Source organism: Arctopsyche grandis, chromosome 13, assembly GCF_051622035.1.
Source record: "Arctopsyche grandis isolate Sample6627 chromosome 13, ASM5162203v2, whole genome shotgun sequence".
NCBI lineage: Eukaryota > Metazoa > Arthropoda > Insecta > Trichoptera > Hydropsychidae > Arctopsyche > Arctopsyche grandis.
In genome coordinates this window covers 8128695-8148148 of record NC_135367.1, presented here as the reverse complement: position 1 = coordinate 8148148, position 19454 = coordinate 8128695, and the positions used below count along the sequence as shown (strand labels likewise).

Sequence of the window (19454 nt, the reverse complement as noted above, 5' to 3'; positions counted from 1 at the left end):
ATATTAATATATCAACGTTTTCTTATTGTAAAGTGAATCCTTAGATAATTATCCGTAATGGTTTTATTCAATAAGTTTTTATAAATTTGGAAAATAAAACAGTTTTCATCACGTACATATTTTATATTACATACATAAAATAATGTTTTTTTTATTTTGATTTACGCTATTTTGTCTTACCGCTGTAAATATTATTTATTTCAAATCTTTGATGCATTTTTGTTTTCAAACAAGTTGTCGGGAAGACTCGGAGTAAAAAATGTATTTTTCATTTATATTACAATAAATGAATACATATAAATATTTTAATTCGTTAATATATCCCTTTTGATTCTTTAAACATAGTTAACAGATGTCTAAAATTTATTGTATAAGTACATATGTATATATTATTACATGTAAATATAATATATTACAGACTACTGACATACGACAACACATTTTTGAGGGTCAAAGTGCAATTTGTAAAAACTATTTATAGGATAATTTTCAACAAGTGTTTAATTATTTCAGTTTCTCAAAAAAATTGTCAAGATTACACGACTGACAAAGACAGAAGACAAGAAATTCTAAATTCATGATTACTTCTAATCCAACAACCTCGTTGTTTGAGTCTTTTAAGCATACAAATCTTTGTTTTCCTCGAAAGTGCTTTGTGATTCTGAATAAAATTAGGATTTAAAAAGCTATTCAAAATATCCATCTATAATGTTATAATAATGAAAAAAAAATTGTTTCAACCTTGTTTCTTAAGAGGGCGGCTTTTTGAACTCTGACCAAGAGTGGTACATAGTCTCTGGACGTCACTGCTTATGTCATCATCATTATCATTATAATCTTTCATTATCCACTACTGGATGAAGGCCTCTCCAACACGCTTCTACTTGTCTCTGTCTTGCGCAACTCTCATCCATGTCACCGCACACATTTTTCTAATTTCGTCTACCCGTCCTTCTTTAACCGCTTAGACGACCAGCCGACGCGCTGAGCGTATAATAGATACGGCTGTTTGCGCCTTAAGGCGCTTTGGGCAGCTAAGCGGTTAAACCTTTTGCATTTTGTCTACCTTTCGTCCATTCTTCTAGTCACGTGGCCGACCCATTGCTATTAAAAACTCTCCACTCTATCCACTATATCCTCTACCCTTGTCATTCCTCTCACCCACGTATTCCACTTCCGGTCTTTCCTCGTTATGCCAAGCATACGGCATTTCATACTTCTTTGAGTGCATTGGACTTTTTGTATAGCATCTTGGCGTTCAAGTTTCACATCCACACGTCATCACTAGCAAAACACATTAATCGAATATCTTTTTCTTCAGGTAAAGTAACATTTTTGATTTAAACACGGCATTCATTCGTCCAAGTGCATATGAATATGAGTTTGGTCTTATCTACGCTAATATTTAGTTAGTCTGCTAAGTAAGTCATCTGGATTGTAAGCTATTAGTACTTAATCGTCTGCGAACCGAAGACTACTCAAATGACCATTGATGCTTACTCCTGCTGCGTCCCATTCCAAGTTCTCGAAAGCGCCCTCAAGTATCAATTTGAATAACTTGGGAGAGATGGTGTCTCCTTTTTTTACTCTTTTTCCTATGATAAATCTATGTGTATCTAAATTTTTTTTAACCAAAGCTGTGGCTTTCTTATATTATATTGCAGTGAACAGTCCCACATAGGGTTCCGGCATTCCTTGTGTTTATATGTACAGCGTTAACCACTTTATCACCATAAGCGCACCGGTGCGCGCTCCTTCATATTTAAGGCTATGGCTCGAAATTAATTTTCGTTTCTTTACAGCGACATCTAAGAATATCCTGTGATACAAATACAATTGAAAAAAAGTCAATATTTTTCGTTAGTTTGTGATATATTCAAGAGGTAGTGTCAAAGGTTGACACTAAACACATATACATATGTACCTATATAATAACAGTTTCTAAAAACGCGTGGCGATTAAGTGGTTAAATACTGCATTATGACTTGTTGTGTTGAAGGCTTTTTCATAATCGGCGATACCTAGGCACAATAGCTAATTATGATAATTATGGCCAAATCAAACGTTGTACATAGCAAGTATAATGAAATCGATTACTTCAATGAATTTAACGATTCGATACAATATAATATACGATGCATAATTTGTAATCAGTAAGCATTGTTTAAAATAACTCTCGTTCTTCTTCAAAACACTAAATATATTATTTAAAAGAAATAATTTAAAACGGACTATTGGCTGAATGGACACTTGGCCGATGGACACTAGGCCGTCGGATGGAATTTTTAATTGTTTAAATTTATCAAAAATATCAAATATCAATGAGGTCCAGGTTGATTTTGATTTTTAAATGCTTTTTATTATTACGAAATTATGTTCACAATACATCTTATATCTATTTGAATAGCTACTGATCTACTGATCATTTTCTAATTTACAATTTAATTTAATTTGGTTAGTAATCATAGTATTATATTATTCTAATGTTAATCTACAGCATAATAGGAAAAAGAGCTCAAAAACCTATAATAAGGTCCAGGTGATTTCTGAATAATGTATCTGTTTTTTTAGTGAGTTTTGAATAGTTTCGATACACAATCCGTCAAATGTCCGAATAGCCCGTCGGCCTAATGTGCGTTCGACAAAACGTCCGTCGGCCAAGTGTCCATTCGGCCAAAAGTCCGCGCACGGTATGTATAGGTAAATATATTCATATGTTGTTTATTAGAGTGAAAGCGTTTAAAAATTTCCATATTGCATATTGCTAAATCATATGTGAATTTGTTAAGTCGCATAAAATTAGATAAAATTACAGATAATGGATGATGGATGGTCTGCATATGTTACTAATTAGATTGACTGAGTTTGCACATACTATACTATCATATTTTTTATTACACATGTGTTTATACATACAATTATCTGGTAAAATTTGCCATAAAGAATCAGTATCCGCGTGAATGCACTACGGACGTGTGGTTAGTGATTATTTTAAGGTTATAATCGCATATTGAGTGTATAATGAATGCAGCACTATCTTTGAATTTTATATTTATTTAATGTTATCACAGATTAATATTATGGATACATCCAAATATAACGAGGCTGCATCTAAACGAGAGGTAAATGTGTAATTTATTAATTGTATTTGAAACGTTTTTTTTTTATAAATAACACCTCCCCATAAAATATTTCTTCTGTTTCTATTTAATCTAAAATTTTGTACAAATTAATTCTAATATCGCAATTATATACGTTTACATCTCATATTCTGAATTTTTTGAAGTATTATTGGCCTTATATGTATGTAGTATATGCATTCGTGCACTTGTGTTCGCACTTCGCCTTCGCATTCGCATAAATGTGTAAAAAGAATATATATTTTTGACTTTTAAAATTCGCTAGATAATTAATTTTAAAGCGATAAAAATCACAAACAATATAAAAAACATCTGACTATTGATTTCAATCCTCACTTCTGGCACAGCAATACTAAATTTTGAGTTAAAGACTGCAAAAGCCAAAAATCTGTAAAAATTGAGCATTTTTTTATTACAAGCCTCATATCAAGCTGCTTTCGCTTTTTCGTCTGACTAAATTTTTAAACGGTCATATCTGACAAACGAGAAGAAACCAACAAAAACAAATGGAATACTCGAATTCAGTGGGTTAAATTTAGTAAAGATTCATTATTATCCGCTCCAGTAAGTAAAAACGTGATTTTTTGTTGCTCAGCGTTATTCGAATACAATTCAAAATTTATATGTATATGATTAAATAATTTTTCAAAACTTAAATCGAAGAATGTTCTACCTATAACACTGTTCGACAAATGACGACTTTTAAAATGTTTCAGAGACGAGATATGACTTTTCTTATAGATCAATGCCCAGTGAACACGAATCTGGTAATAAAAAGTGTTGATTGGCTCGAGATTCGGAGATATGTGTTTTTTAAATCGCGTGATTTTTCTATATCTTGGTGTTGTTCGGTTGATTTCTCAAAATCTGTTAATTTCCTGTTCAAAATGAATATTGGAATCTACAGTCGGGTATTTTATATTTTATTTGTAGTACTTTTCAGCTTTCAAATCTCTCTAAGTAGTCGTCCAGTTCAAATCAAAAGTCAAAATTACGTATTTTCACTTGGGATTTTTCCCCACTGTTAATACTATATTATATTGAGTATTTTCTATTGAAACATGTTTATTAGGATAGTGTTCTGGCCACACTATTTTTTGATTTCGTTTAAAAGGGTTAATTGGATGTGTGGTGAACTTTAAATCGGTAAAATTTCGAACAAAAAGCTCTTACTAGTGTTTACTCGTATTTACACGAATCCGAATTGAATTAATAGGGATAATATATTAAATTATCTTTATATGAGAATTAAATAAAATTCCACTTAGAAAAATCATATTTCGACTATTCTTGTGGATTCATAACAAAAATTCGTTTATTTTATCAAAGTAAGCCAGTTATCATATGTAATTATCTTTGGTTGCGAACTTCGTAAACAAAACAAAGTTTCTATGACGACAATTTAATTGGTTGAATATTATATTTTTTTCAATTCAAATAAATTTAATAAATGAATATTTTACTATTAGATTCGCCATGTTTAAGCTGTTTATATTACAAACACTGAGCGAAGCCGGGTAAAACAACGAGTAGTATATATAGGTAGAAATGCACAAAAAGAGCATATTTTTATTTTTTATTTTTACATATATACCAGGAAGGCCTTACAGGAAAATCCCAATGCGCCTTCCTGGCCAATTACAAATACAAATGCAGCATTTTTTTATTATAAGTCGTTGAATTGCGAGACACTGAAAAAACTCGCAAATTAACGAGACATCTATGAATTGTACATAAATTTTTATTGTACATCCATCAAATTTCAAATAGTGGTGACATAGTAGGTAGGAAGGATTTTTATTATATATATTATATATTATTAGCTTATAGTGAAACCTCAAATTCGTGATAATCCTAAGTTCGAGTTATCGGTGGGAGGCTCACGGGTTCGAGACCCACCTGGGCCGAAAAAAAAAATTTTTACAAGGTTTTTATTAGTGTATCTAATAGCATTGACATTTGAAATTGTATATAGGTATATACATAATATACACAAATGCAGATTTGTAAAATATATGCTTATTTAAATAAATGTATGTTGTATCAAGTTGTGCATAATGTCTCTGTTTCAGTATGCAGTGAAAGTGTTGTCATATAGCCAGCAGTTTGGCTTAGTGATAGCGTATATATTTAGCATCACTGAGGTCATAGGTTCGTGTCCTCGCCACTGCTGGTTAGATTTGGGGGTTTTGTGACTCCAAATCGATCGTTTCTCTATCAGAGTTTGCCAATTTTATCTGATCATTGCTGAAACGGTTCCTGAAAATTGGTATTAAATCTAATCCTGTTGTCACAAAAATCTGCCTGTGTATAATTTGTATTAATTATACACAGTAATCTGAAATCCATAGATGTCACTATGATTATTATTTCTGATTAATTGTTATATTCTATATATTCTGATTGTATATGTATGTATTACTGTATTTCTGATTTCTGATTGTTTATGTACGTAAACCCGTCGCATTGGAGCAAATATGTAATGGCGAGTGTGTATTGATTTGTGACAATAAAATAAAATAAAATATGTGAGTAAAAATCTATCGAATCAAAGTTTTGCACAACTTTTAGTTTCCAAGAGCATGGAAATGGCGGCCATGAAGTTCTAGAGAGACAGCTGAGGAGCGCTCGAGAGAAAAATTTAATCAGCGCACGTACCACTGAAATATTCAAACGTTCGACAACAGTATCGTCCTTGCAAGGGTATAGGGATGCCCTTAGCATTAGATATTCAAGGAGGGTAGCACGTTTCCACAGGTCCCCCAAGCGGCGCGCGCATAAAACCCAAGGGCCATGCGCGGCCACCATTGCTTTCCCTCCGATACCTACAGCCGGCTGGTTTTCGACAATTCGACACGCGAAATATATCAGTGAAAACCCTGCTGGTGTGTCGACTCGCGCTCTGTGGGTTTTTCCAGCGGAAAAGCTCGCGGAAAACAGACCGCGCTTCCGGTGGCCGTCCGCCGATGACGTCGCGTTGTCAAAAGTCGTGTCCGTTCGTGTGTTTATCTATCCGTGTCCGCTGTGTTTTGGTCCTTTGTCGATGATCTCGGGTGGCGAATGATGCTGTGAGACGCATTTTTGCGATTTTGGTCCTTCGCCGGAGGCCTGAGAGCCGCCTTCGTCCTCGAAACAGATGACGCAGGTAACTTACCCTTTGAGGTTATGTGTTGACTTATTCACAAGTCGCATGAATAAACACAGTACATCGGCTTCAGTTCATTTCATACGTATGTATGTACATATATACATGTATACAGAAGTGGTGATTTCAATATTGAATCATTAATTGATGACAGTTTTAAACTATGGAGCTAATTAGTAATAGTATGTATGTGTTTGCCGCCTTAGCTTCATAATACAAAAGTAAATTATAAAGTTTTAATAATATTAGGCTATTGTAGCAACACTACTAATGTTAACTGTCATTAGATTTTATATTTATATTGTATATTATGATGTCAAAATATGTGTAATAGCACTGTTTACGTTAGGGACGTCTACATAATGCTCCTGAAGGTCACGTTAGGATGTTAGGTTATGCTAAAATAATGCTTCGAAGGTTAGATTCTTAGATAATACTTTTGGAGGTTAGGTTTGGAATGTCAAAATTAATTCTCATGTTTGTTGTTTAAAGATGTCTCATTTTCAATGATGGAAGTTGAATCTTTTACACAAAATTATATTCAATTTGTTTTAGTATAATTTTAGTTACACAGTAGTTGAATTTGAAGGTACGTTTTGAGGAGTTCTTCAGCGCAGTATGGGATTGATTTTGTTCGGGGGTTGCTAAGTCTCTGAAAAGATATGGTGTTGTCAAAAATGTGCCATAGTTACATTACGCACTGAGTTATCATAAATAATCGATATTTCAATCTGAATAATTCATTTGAAGTTAATAAAAAATATCATTTTACGTCATATTGAACTTTGGAAGTTCATCGATTGCTTTCGGGAATTTTTTACTAGCCTCTTCTTACTTCGCTTTCTATTTTTACGTCTGATTTTTATCATTTTTAACATCACATGTTGAATTCAATGTGCGCATGCGTAGTATGAAATATTTTGACGTTTACCTTCAATTTAAATTCAATGTCAAAATATCCATTGTAATGGTCGATTTAACTTGTTTTAGGTTGGCTGGTGTCGCCTTTGGAACTTGAGTCTAGCGAGTGTCTTAGTGTTGACGTTATCGAACATTTACTTGACTGTTCGGTTGTTGCACAATACTGATTGCAATCACGGTCATCCCCTAGTACCTCAAATTGCCCCAGAACCACCTGTAGCTCCATCTCCCCAAAAAATTCAGAAGTCGAAGCAACCGGTGCCGACCGTTTTGATACAATCTCCTTGCGTGGACGTCTACGACCAGCGCGTCTCCAACCAAACTGAGGATTCAGCCTTCAGCGATGTGAATCTAGACTTGGGGAGATGGGACTCATCCCATTCCTACAAAATGTTTGACTTTTCCATAGTGGGTGACCAGTTCACCATGCTCTCGGAGCAGTACAAAGTGTGCTTAGCCACTCAAGGGTCCTTGGAGAGGCTGTCTATGTTGGCGCAGGTGGCTCACCAATGGACTGGAGCGATTTCAGCAGCGGTCTTCGCGGCCGGAGAAGAACTGGCACTGCTCAAGTACTACATAAGTTTTTTAAGAAAGTGCTATCCAGTAGTACGTAATAGGATCTCGTTCCATTTGGCCGTGCCTGCTGAGCGGCCGGCACATTTCGGCTTGGCAATACCCGACCTTTCAATATTAGACTGCAGTACTCCAGAAGGTTCTCTGACGAAGCTGCTGAAGCACCGCTTTCCCGAAACAGTCAAGTGGAGGCTGAAGCATCCGTACCCCCAGAATCATTTGAGGAACTTGGCCAGACGCAACTGTCAGAGCTCGTACGTGTTTCTGACCGATGTGGACATCATTCCTAGTGCTGGTTTGACGGATTCTCTGGATTCCTTTTTGAGGACAGTGCACTGTAAGGGCTTGTGTGCTTATGTGGTGCCCACGTATGAGTTGGACGATAGGGTTCGTTTCCCAAGAAACAAAACGGACTTGATTAGATTGGCGAATAAGGGGCTGGCCAGACCGTTCCACCACAAAGTGTTCATCTACAACCAGTTTGCAACCAACTTTTCAAGGTGAGTTTTGATTTGAATTCATTACAATAGTATTGTGGAAATTCTGTAAGGGAGGATCGTGGAGTGAAGAAATGATAGGTGACTTTAGGGCAAGTCTTTTATTGTTCGTATATGAGTACAGCCGGTTCGGTGATTACTGGTCACAAATTACTCGTCACAAAGTCACTAAAATCTCTATAACGGAACATCTGGCAGCCGAAAAGTCCATCATACTAACGATAACTATCATAGTAACGAGAACTTGAGTGCCAAATATTGTGTATTCGCGATTTTCATGGCAAAAATTGTCTTTGTGACCACCCCAATGTGACGAATAGTCCATTTACCGAGTACAGCCATATCGCTGACACTGCGATACTGCCGACCAATCAGCGTTCACCCGCATTCTGGGGTGCCAACTGTCAATACTAGCACACATATGTACCAACTGTTCGGCATTACTCTCATTCATTATGCATCAATTATAATCATTTATATTAATATCCTACAGTATTAAACCACATACATACATACGTGTACAAAGTTGAGACGTATCAACTGAAAAAAAAACGGTTGTACTCAGCTTTTATGTAGATATGTAGTTGAAGTATACCAAACTAGACATACGTATTTACTTCTTATCTTTAGTTGTATCTTTGAAATAGTCTTTCATGTGAAAATATCTTGGGTTATTTCAGTGCCGTCTGTCTCCTTAAAGTCTTCTAAATTGGATGTCGTCCCCTGAGCATTACACTGAATATTTTCTAGATACAATCTTTTGAGATCCTTAGTACATATCCCAACATCATTTTTGTGTGTATATATGTATATATTTTGGCATCTATTTTCCGCTGTCTATATATTATTGATCGTCAGTATGTAGAGGCATATCATAATTCAGATTGGTATTGGGTCAAGTGGTGACAATTTATCTATTTGGGGAACGGGTGGGTTTGTGTGGCAAAATCGGCTATGGGTAATAAGGTAGGCGGATATAGAGAGGCCAAGGTGGTTCGTTCAAATATTTATAAAGGCTTTTCTTTGTGGAAATAAGAAGCGCACTGCCCTCCCCCTCCCCCGTTTTTCCACCCTCGCTTTCGGATAGTGATGCCGATAGAACGGAATTACTTTTGGTTTCTCCAACATCTCTCCGGGTGGCATTAAAACATCCCGATCCGGCAACTATTCCCCAACTTAATCTTCCATCTACTAATAAATGTATGAAGCACCAGAATTTTCCCTTTGAAAAAGTGCGCACACTTCGCCACCTTACTTTCGCACACATTTTCCTACTATTGCGAAGATAATAAAAAAAATGAAAAATGAAATAAAAAAAGCTTTTGTCTGTACCTATACGTATCATGCGCTTCTGTTGTATTATATATAACACACGTACATATGTACTTCCGGAAGAATTATTATTATACATGACAATTCTACGGATGAAATAGCGTATACGTCAAAGTATAACGTTGATGCTATCTCGAAATGAACGAGAAAACGGCATTGTTATCTGCGATAAACCGGAACAAATACGAAACGAAATGGGGAGGGTGAAAAACGAAAATATTATTTTTGTTAGGGTACAAATGACATCGATAAATCACTGAAAATGCTTTCTGAATCGGTTAAAATGCTTTCAACGGAATTACATCAGGCTCGAGCGTGAGACGAAATATGAAATGCAAACACAATTACATTTGAAATGCATCTAAATAAACGAGTATATATCATATATATGTATATACTAAAGCGGTATTCCGTGTGCCTCTGTGTAAGATAACGCTCACCGTACAATAATATACAATAATAGTCGTTTCGATTCAACGTATGTATGAACATATGTCATAGTTAAAACACTGGATATAACAACAAAACTAACGAATATAATACGAACATAATAACAGATCAACAAAAAACTTCTATATATACATATATGTACTCAGAGAGATGTAATAAGAATAGAGGGGCCCTTACGAATCAATTTTACGCGGTACGTCTCTATAAATACGCTACATCGCACGGAATACAATCGGATCAATTTACTTCTAAAAATGTATCCCATGTTGTTTATTGTGTGTTTTTGAATGTATTGTGCGATTTTTAGCGATGCTTGCCCATCTTGCGAGTAATATAAACAAACAGAGAAGTTTTTATCGGACATACGTCGAACACCAAGCGTCAAATACGACTGATGCTAAAATTATTTAGGATTGTCTGTGGACAACCGTCACTTGACAACAATATAGTAACACCTAAAGCCACTTCTATAATATTACATTTCTCTGCATATACTATGCTACCAATGTTTCTTCTAGGGAAATAAGTCTCTGAACATTACATTGTTTATATGCAGGTGGGTAGGTAGGTATTTTTTACTCAATTTTTGGTTAAACAACGAATATAGTATATTAATGATTTGTTTATATTCTGAAATATACAAATGCGATGTTCGTGGGTTGTAGATTTTCCATAAACTTTGCACACTAAAGAAAATGTTGAGAATACGGGAAATTCTCTAGCATAGTTCACATTGCTGCGCTTAGTAATAATTAAGCATTCAAGGAATATACAGCAAATATTATATGTAAGAACACAACTCATGCAACTTATTAAGCAGAAACGTTTCATTTAAATAATATTCACATTTATTTATTTTAATTTGGTAAAAAATATGTTAATAAAAACTGCCATATATGTTCCTTAACTTACTGTGCAGATACATGCCATATGTCTTCATATTTTGGTCAGAAAATTGTCCCATAAAGTGATGATCGAAGATGCTCCACCCTACTTTTAAGGTGACCATTCACGTTTAGATTTGTCTATAAGCAAATCGGCAGACAAGTCATTAGCAAATAATCTGTTGTAGTGATTTTTCAAAGACTATTTTATTCACAACTTAATAAAATCTCAATGAAAGTCTTTGTTTTGACGAAGAAAATTATGTTTTTAGTAAAAATGATGATATTGTAGCGTGGACGTATAGAGCGGTTCCCGAGATCAGAGTGAAAGACCCAGTTGTAGTTGTAGAGGTAATAAATTGTTCTCGATCCGTCGGCCTGCCAGCTCCAAGTGAAGAACAGATCAATGCCGTCTAATATTTATACCCAGCGGGTACTCTAAACATAGAGAGGTCATTGGTTGATGGGTCGCGAGATCTTATTGGTTGTTGTATATTGCTTGTTTATACGTCGAGGCCTTTTTGGCGCGAACGGGAGATTAGGTGATCAGCGATAGTAAACCAGTGGTCGATGAGCACCGATCTCTCAATTTTTAACTTAGTAATGTGATGCCATTTTGAAAAGTTATAAATGCGCTTTGATAGAAATTAAATTTGTGGGTTTTTTTTTCCTAGGGTATGTTGCACCTATACATCTATTCGACCCACTATCTTCTAGAAGGATTGTTGCTATTTCCAAATACATCTTTGAAGTATTGAAGGGAAGTTAGGACAGCCCTTTGGTTTTATCAGAAATTAAATTTTGAACTTTTAAATGTGGTCATCATCGATTTTTATAGCCTATTTTGGTTAAATCATTTGCTTTCAGCAACAATGGGTATTAGGACTGTTCAGTTTTCGTGTTGAGGAATTTCTTTTGATTTATTTTGATTTTATTTCATAGAACACGAACATTTGCCTTTACAGATCTTATTTTATTTTATTTTATTTAAATTGGCACACATACAGAATAAAATATAAAAAAGAATGCAGTACAGTGAGAAAAAAAATATACAAATAGAAATGAAAATATTATATTCCATACACAGTGAATACCACATGGTAATATAAATGTAAACACTCGTCGCTCCAAAGCGACGAGTGCACTTCTACAGATACAGTACAATCAATATATGTACATAAGCATTTTATACAATGCGAATTCATATAAACATCCAGTGAATTCTATGGAGAAATTTTCGCAGCATTTTTATAATCAAGTTGGTGAACCTCAAGACGCTGAATAACTTGAGGTTAGCAAAAGAGGTAGGAATGCCAATTTTACAGGAATCGTTTCAATGAAAATCAGAAAAATTGGCAAACTCTGATAAGAAACGATCGACTTGGAGTCACAAACCAAGATCTGGCTAGCAGCGGGACTCTAGTGGGACTCAAACCCGTGACCACTCTGCTCATTAAGCATAATATGCTAACCACTAGTCCACGCCGCTGGTTGTTTGATTGATCGAATTTATCAGCTTCATGAGTTTCAACACGACTTTGTTTGAATGAGATGAGCTCGTGATTTTTTATCATATATGTATGACATGCAGCCAGCATGGCTCGGTGGTTGCGTTTATGTTTAGCACCGAAAGATTATTGGGTTCGATCCCGTGTTAATCTTTAATACTGCCGGTTAGACTTGGATATTTGTTTCTTGTCAGAGTTTGCCAATTTATCTGATTTTCATTGTTGAAATAGTTCCTCAAATTGGCAAAAATCATCCTACCGGCTGTGACAAATATCTGAAGTTGATTTACGTACAAATCTAAATCTATAGATGTCTCAATGGATTAATTCATTAACCAGTAGCACGGCTCGGTGGTTGGGTGGTTCGATCCCAATCGACCTCGATTGAAAATAATTTATTCTGAGTATTTTCTGTAATTCTGCTGGTCAGACTTGGATATTTTTGACTTCAGGTCGATCGTTTCCTATCAGAGTTTGCCAATTTTTCTGATTTCATTGTTGAAACGGTTCCTGATTAAATTGGATAAAAAAACCTTCCTACCTACTATGTCACCACGATATGACTATATACATACATATGTACACTATGATTAATGTAAAATAACATTTATGCACAAATTCGTAGGCAGAGAAATTTTATATTAATAGAAGTGGCTGTAGAAGTGACGATTGTCCACAGACAATCCTAAATAATTTTAGCATCAGTCGTATTTGATGCTTGGTGCTCGATGTATGTCCGATAAAAACTTCTCTGTTTGTTTATTTTACGCGCAAGATAGGCAAGCATCGGTACAAATTGCACAATGCATTCAAAAACACACAATAAACAACATGGGATACATTTTTATAAGTAAATTGATCCGATTGTATTCCGTGCGTTGTAGCGTATTTATACCGCGTTATATTGACAACAATTATTTATTCGTAAGGGCCCTTCTATTATTATTACATTTCTCTGTTCGTAGGTGTCTCGTTAGTTTTCAGTGTCTCGTAATTCAGCATTGTTTAATTGTAATTAATTGTCTAGGGAGGCGCATTGGGGTCTACATGTCAGGCCTTCCTGGTATGTGAAAATAAAATAAAATAAAATGATGGCTGTGACTTATTGGTGTATCTTTTCGGTTTTTTATTTGTCAAAAAATAGTGAGAGTTATTTGGAGGCTAGCCTCTGCGTGAATGTCTACCTTTAGAGCCGTTACAGTTCCACGGACCAAACTGCGGCTTTAAATAATCGATTACACTTCAGAAGCACAATTCCATCGAAGGAAATCCGCACATATCGAGGTATATTATGCATTTAACGGTTCGGATCGTACCTTATGCAGCATAACTGCCTTTCATCCGTACCGCATTTGTCATATAATTTGGCGGCTCTCGTGTGATATATCTCACGGCACCCTGGGGAATTTCAGGGTTGGTTCTGCCCACCCCTTCGTCTGCAAACCTCCCCTTTAGAGTACTTCGGCTCGTTCGATTCGGACGTCGGCGGACGTGTGCAGCCGCAAAACGCATTATTGATGAGGGATGAAAAGTTGGACGTGCGCTCTAATTCTTTTAGTGTACGATGGACATAATGGAATGGCAGTCTGATATACAGTTCGCCACCCCTCGCATGTATTTTATGTGAAACTTTGGAATTTGTTCAATAAAATTGCTTCAAAGACCTTTTTCGGTTGACGTGCATGGCATGCTTTAAGTGAGACGTCACGTACTACCTCCACCACTTTCTGCCATTATAAGTCGACTAGTCTTCTACCAGTTGATGTTTTATTACATTTTGAAAATAATTTCAATGAATATGTTACAGTCGAAGTGTATTTTCAGTTGTAATATATTCCAACTGGGGTTTAAGGTCATACATATTCGAATGAATACAATTCAACTAGTAAATTATATATCTACATAAATTGGGCCAGTTGTAATATAGCACTAGTTTTGACAGCTCTGATGTTCTTACGAATGTTTAAGGATTCAATAATGGGTTAATATTTGCTAGGTATAACGAATAAAGGTAATCAGTACCGTATTAAGACAGTCCTAAGAAAGTAAATAAAGTAATAATTATTAGTTTGTCTGGTCGTTTTCAGTAAGTGCTCAGTACTTCGTCAAATATTTGCAAAAAAAAACGTATGAAATTTTATATGTAGTTCAGTAAATGGTCGTAATAAACGTCATTATATGTAGTTTTTTCACGATTTTCACAATTAATTTGGCGATAACGATGAAATCAATGGATTTTTGTAAAATGGTAACTTTGGTAGATTAATTTGCGCGGTTAATTCCAAGCTGGTAGGGTATGTAGCAAGTATAAAATGAATTTTCTTAGGAGATTTTAAAGCTTTCAGGTCGTTCTCATATTTATTCGTTGAAACATTAACTTTGATGTTTTGATTTCCTTGATATGGTCTTAAGATATAATATACATACCTACATATATATGTATGCTACAGTCAAAGTGTATTTTCAGTTGTAATATATTCCAACTGGCGTTTTAGGTCATTCAATTATTCAGTAACATTAGAGTTTTGACAGTTCTATTGTTTTTACGAATGATTTAGAATTCAATAATGCGTTAATATTTGCTGGGTATTACGAATAAAAGTAATGAGTAACGTATTACGATAATTCTATGTGTTCAAAAATATAAATTAGTCGAGTGTCATTTTCACGAAAACCTTACCCCTCCATCTAATCTGGTAGGTATTAACTTATAGTTGAACCGTGTTTTGAGTTGTAATATACATATTTTGACCAGTTGGAATGTTATTCGCTATATGAATCAACTTACGTGGGTTAGACGGAATATATTCCAACTAGACAAAATATATTACATCTAAAATACACTTCAACTGTAACAGTAGTTGGTATCAGGTTAGATGGAATATATTCTAATTAATCAAAATACATTACAACTGGGAGCTATATTTCTACTGTAACATGTACATAAGTTAATCAAATAAGAAAATTATTATTATACAATAAATTAAATATTTGATTGTGTGGTGGAAGAAGAATGAGAAATTGTTAATTTATTTAACAAGTAATTTAACAAGGTGTTACGAATAAAGGAATAAAGTAGCGTATTACGATAGCTCTATGAATGAGTTCATAACAAAAATGTGACTGTACAACTCAATTAACTAGTCGAATGATGTTTTCATGAAAACCCAATCTCTCCATCCTAATCTGGTACCAACTTATGTATAGTTGAACTGAATTTTAAGTTGCAATATATTTTGACCAGTTGGAATGTAATTCGTTATTTTAATCATCCTACGTTGTTTGACTAGAATATATTCCAAGTAGTCAAAATATATTACAACTGAAAATAAACTAAAACTATAACTGTAGTTGGTACCAAGTTAGATAATTAAAATATATTACAACTGGAAGATACACATCAACATATACAATACTAAATAAACCACCCGGTGTTGATAATTTTTGAGAAAAATTTGGTTTAAGTAACCATAGCAAATTTGATCGTTTTTTGTGTAAATTTTCATATCGGAAAAACAAATCACTTAAATTTGTATTTACAAAGTACTAATTTAATTGATAAGTGAAATTGATTGAATTGAATTGCAAAAAAATAAATTGAAAGCAAAAAAATACACATTTCGTACCATGATATCAAATTTGATGGTTATAAATTGAAATTTTATATACTTATAATTTGTGATGTATGTAAGATTTTTATAGACTTTTTTAAAATTCATCTTACACTTTCAAGTCTGTATGAAATTTTCTATTTTGTTTCTTATGAAAATATCAAGTGATTTGATCCTCGGATACTATTTTAATTTTAATTTTATATATATTTGAGGAATCTTGGCCTACATTTACACCATATAATTAAAAGGAATATTTTTACGCGATGGGTGAAGAAATTCTTCAAAATGCGTAATGAATTTTCACGTGTTATTTTTACGTTCAATAACTTTTACCACTGATGAAGTTTTTAACCAGCGCTTGGATAGCTAGCTGTCATTGCTTTGATCTGACACAAAAATCCGATGTAATTTTTAATGAGTTCCCTAATGATTGAACTCTTCTGGCTTCATGTCGGAGACATTAGCTTACTTCAATATTGCCTAGTCCCCGTATGTCGTTAAAATATCAAAGCAATCTAAAGAGTAGAAGTGGTTTAAGAGCAGATCACAATTTTTTTGACTGGCAGGAATTTCATGGAACTAACAGAATGAAGCTGTATAAATTTGCATGAATAATACAATTATTGTATTTGTGGATAAGAAATATTAACTCTGTATGATTATTCAGGATATACAGTATATATGTACATATGTATAAGGATCAGTTAGAGAATGTTCGAATAGATTTTCAGAAAACAATATACACACATTTAATTTATGTATTTGCAAAACTAACAATCTCCTTCGGAGGTTGTTAAATTTATTCTATTCGAATGAAAATACAATTTTCGTTCGTTTTAAACAAACTCAACTTGATATCGATTCCCACCATTTCCGGCATAACCGTTTGCTGGAAAATTGAACATCAATAGTTAAAGGCAAGTGATGGTCGAAGAAAAATACGGAAAATATGTAGTACATACGTACATGTGTAGGTAGAACAACAACGGTATAGTTTTACATGTTTAGTGTACACTATAAAGGCGATAAAAGCGTAACGATAATTGCAGACCAGACATTAAAATAGAAATAATTGTCTGCAAAATATAAGGTTAGGTTTTTATTGGCGGCTATGAGTTTCTCTTTTTTTTCGTCTATCTATGTTTTTCTTCTGTGAAACAATACGTCTGGGTCTTACAAAGCCGCCGAAAAATCCTGAAAGAGATATCACATTTTATTATATGCAAATACATTGAAATGAACATTATCAAATAAATATTCTCGTTCATATACAAAGAGGACTGATAAGCCGTCTGCATTTGAGGTCTAAATTTGTATATATGTACTTACATAAGTATGCACAATGGCGAGAAATCCTTTATGAGAAGGTTTATTATTTTCTTAAATCCTTGTTTATAGCGCGGGGTATCTAAGGGTGTTGCCTACATTATTTGTAAGGTTTGTCTGGGCAACCTTTCGCAAAGAAAACCCTCAGTATGGTCCACCATAACGAAGCATGTTTATTATAATCGTGTCTTACAATTACTTCAAAAGTTTGAACACACGAAGGTCGCTCTACCCACGTTTGACATTAAAATTTATACTGCTTTTAAGTACACATATGTACAGTACACTGAAGTACAGGTCTATTCATACTATCCACTACTCCAAGGCAACAGCCCGGCACAGCAGGGCACGAAAAATACTATTTCTATTCATACTATACGACAGTGCACGTTCACACAAGCTTTGGCCGGGTGCATGAAAAAATCGGCTTACATATATATTTAGGTGTTATATCATGTCGATATAGGTGTCGATCTCATGCTAATCTTTAATACTCCTGGTCAGACTTGAATATTTGTGACTCCAAGTCGATCGTTTCCTATCAGAGTTTGCCAATCTGATTACATTGTTGAAACGGTTCCTCCATTAAATTGGCACAAAACCACCCTACCTGCTATGCCACAAATATCTGAATTTGATTTATGTACAATGAGTAAAAAAATATGTACAAGTCTAAATCCATAGATATCTCTATGGATTAATTTATTACTTAAGTGTAATTCGTGTCATTCAGCCTCTAAAAATACAGCGATTTACGTAATAAAACATGCTGCAATGTTTGTAAATTAATTGTCTAGAAAAGCGCATTGGGGTTTACTGTTAGGCCTTCCTGGTATATATCTATGTAAAAATAAAATTACATATACATTACAGAGCACGAAAATACGGCGCAATATTGCTTGCGTTGTATTGTCAAGTCAATATAATGTTTCCGAAAATATTCATATGCACATACGCACTTTCGTTAGTACGCGTGCATTCGCTACTATGACGTCACGTCGTGCATAAATATTTTCACAGTGGCCAAATAAAAACCGTTTTGCTTGATACGTTTCGGTGACATGAACTGCTGTATAATATGAATAGATTGTGTCGGTTGCTGCTGTTACCCCTTACGTCACGTACGTATTACGGAACATATGAATGTGTCCATATATGTAGAATTGATCAAATAATACTTTTCGTACTGTTGTTTACGTGCAGTCACCGGTATGAGCTGTGCCAGTATGAGTAGACTTTGATAATGGCGAGAATTATTTCGTCACTTGCTTTTTACAATCCCTATAAAAACTATAAGAAGTGTTTATTTTGTAAAAATGAAGATATGCCTATTGCACAATCTTTTATATAATTATAACAATCTGCTTGGTGTCTAAAAATATATTATAATATTTTATTCATGTATTTGAGATAGTATTTATAAAATAAATGAAACTCATATAGTAACTACGTAGATGTATAATAAATTGAAATTTGACCATTCAGCGAAATCTATGTACTCAGATGCATTTAATATTTAGACTACATAGGTTTCAGACTTGCAATATGTATTATACAGTTTCTCATAAGGCTATTTTCACATCCATTGTTCGACCGCGAGTACTCCATTGTATGTATGTATGTATGTACGTTTTGCAAACGTTTGGGAAGGAAGTGGTGTAATAGAAAATCAAATTATAACGAGGCCGTATGTGTTTTACCAAAATTTGACTTTATTGACTTGGCGAGTGTGGCATTTATAATCCAAAATGATTGTCGCAGTGTGTGATTTTATGATTTGGTTTATTTTATAGGCAACTAGCTCTACATAAAAGTGAATATTGAATAGACGCCTGTTTGATATTTTGATATCGTTTGATTAATCAAAACTGAACTGTAAATATTATTTATTACTAACAGCCATATCAATGTCTAGAAGTTCATTTAACGAGACTAAAAATTAGCAGCCACATGTCAAAATACATTGCTAAAAAAGGCTTATTTATACCAGCACAGCAACTGCACGTAGACAGCAGTACGCATTCTTGAGTACATTTTATATGGACACATTTATATGTTCCGTAA

At 34.3% G+C, this 19454-nt stretch overlaps 1 protein-coding gene across 1 annotated transcript in view; it reads left to right on the top strand.

The window, feature by feature from the left end:
* Positions 1–6102: 6102 nt before the first annotated feature.
* LOC143920752 (beta-1,4-glucuronyltransferase 1-like) overlaps positions 6103–19454 on the top strand; it is a 76478-nt gene continuing 63126 nt past the window's right edge. Inside the window, exons 1-2 of the mRNA XM_077443692.1 lie at positions 6103–6285; positions 7276–8279. Of these exons, the coding sequence (XP_077299818.1) occupies positions 6277–6285; positions 7276–8279 (1013 nt within the window). The 5' untranslated portion in view covers positions 6103–6276. The remainder of the gene's footprint in view (positions 6286–7275; positions 8280–19454) is intronic.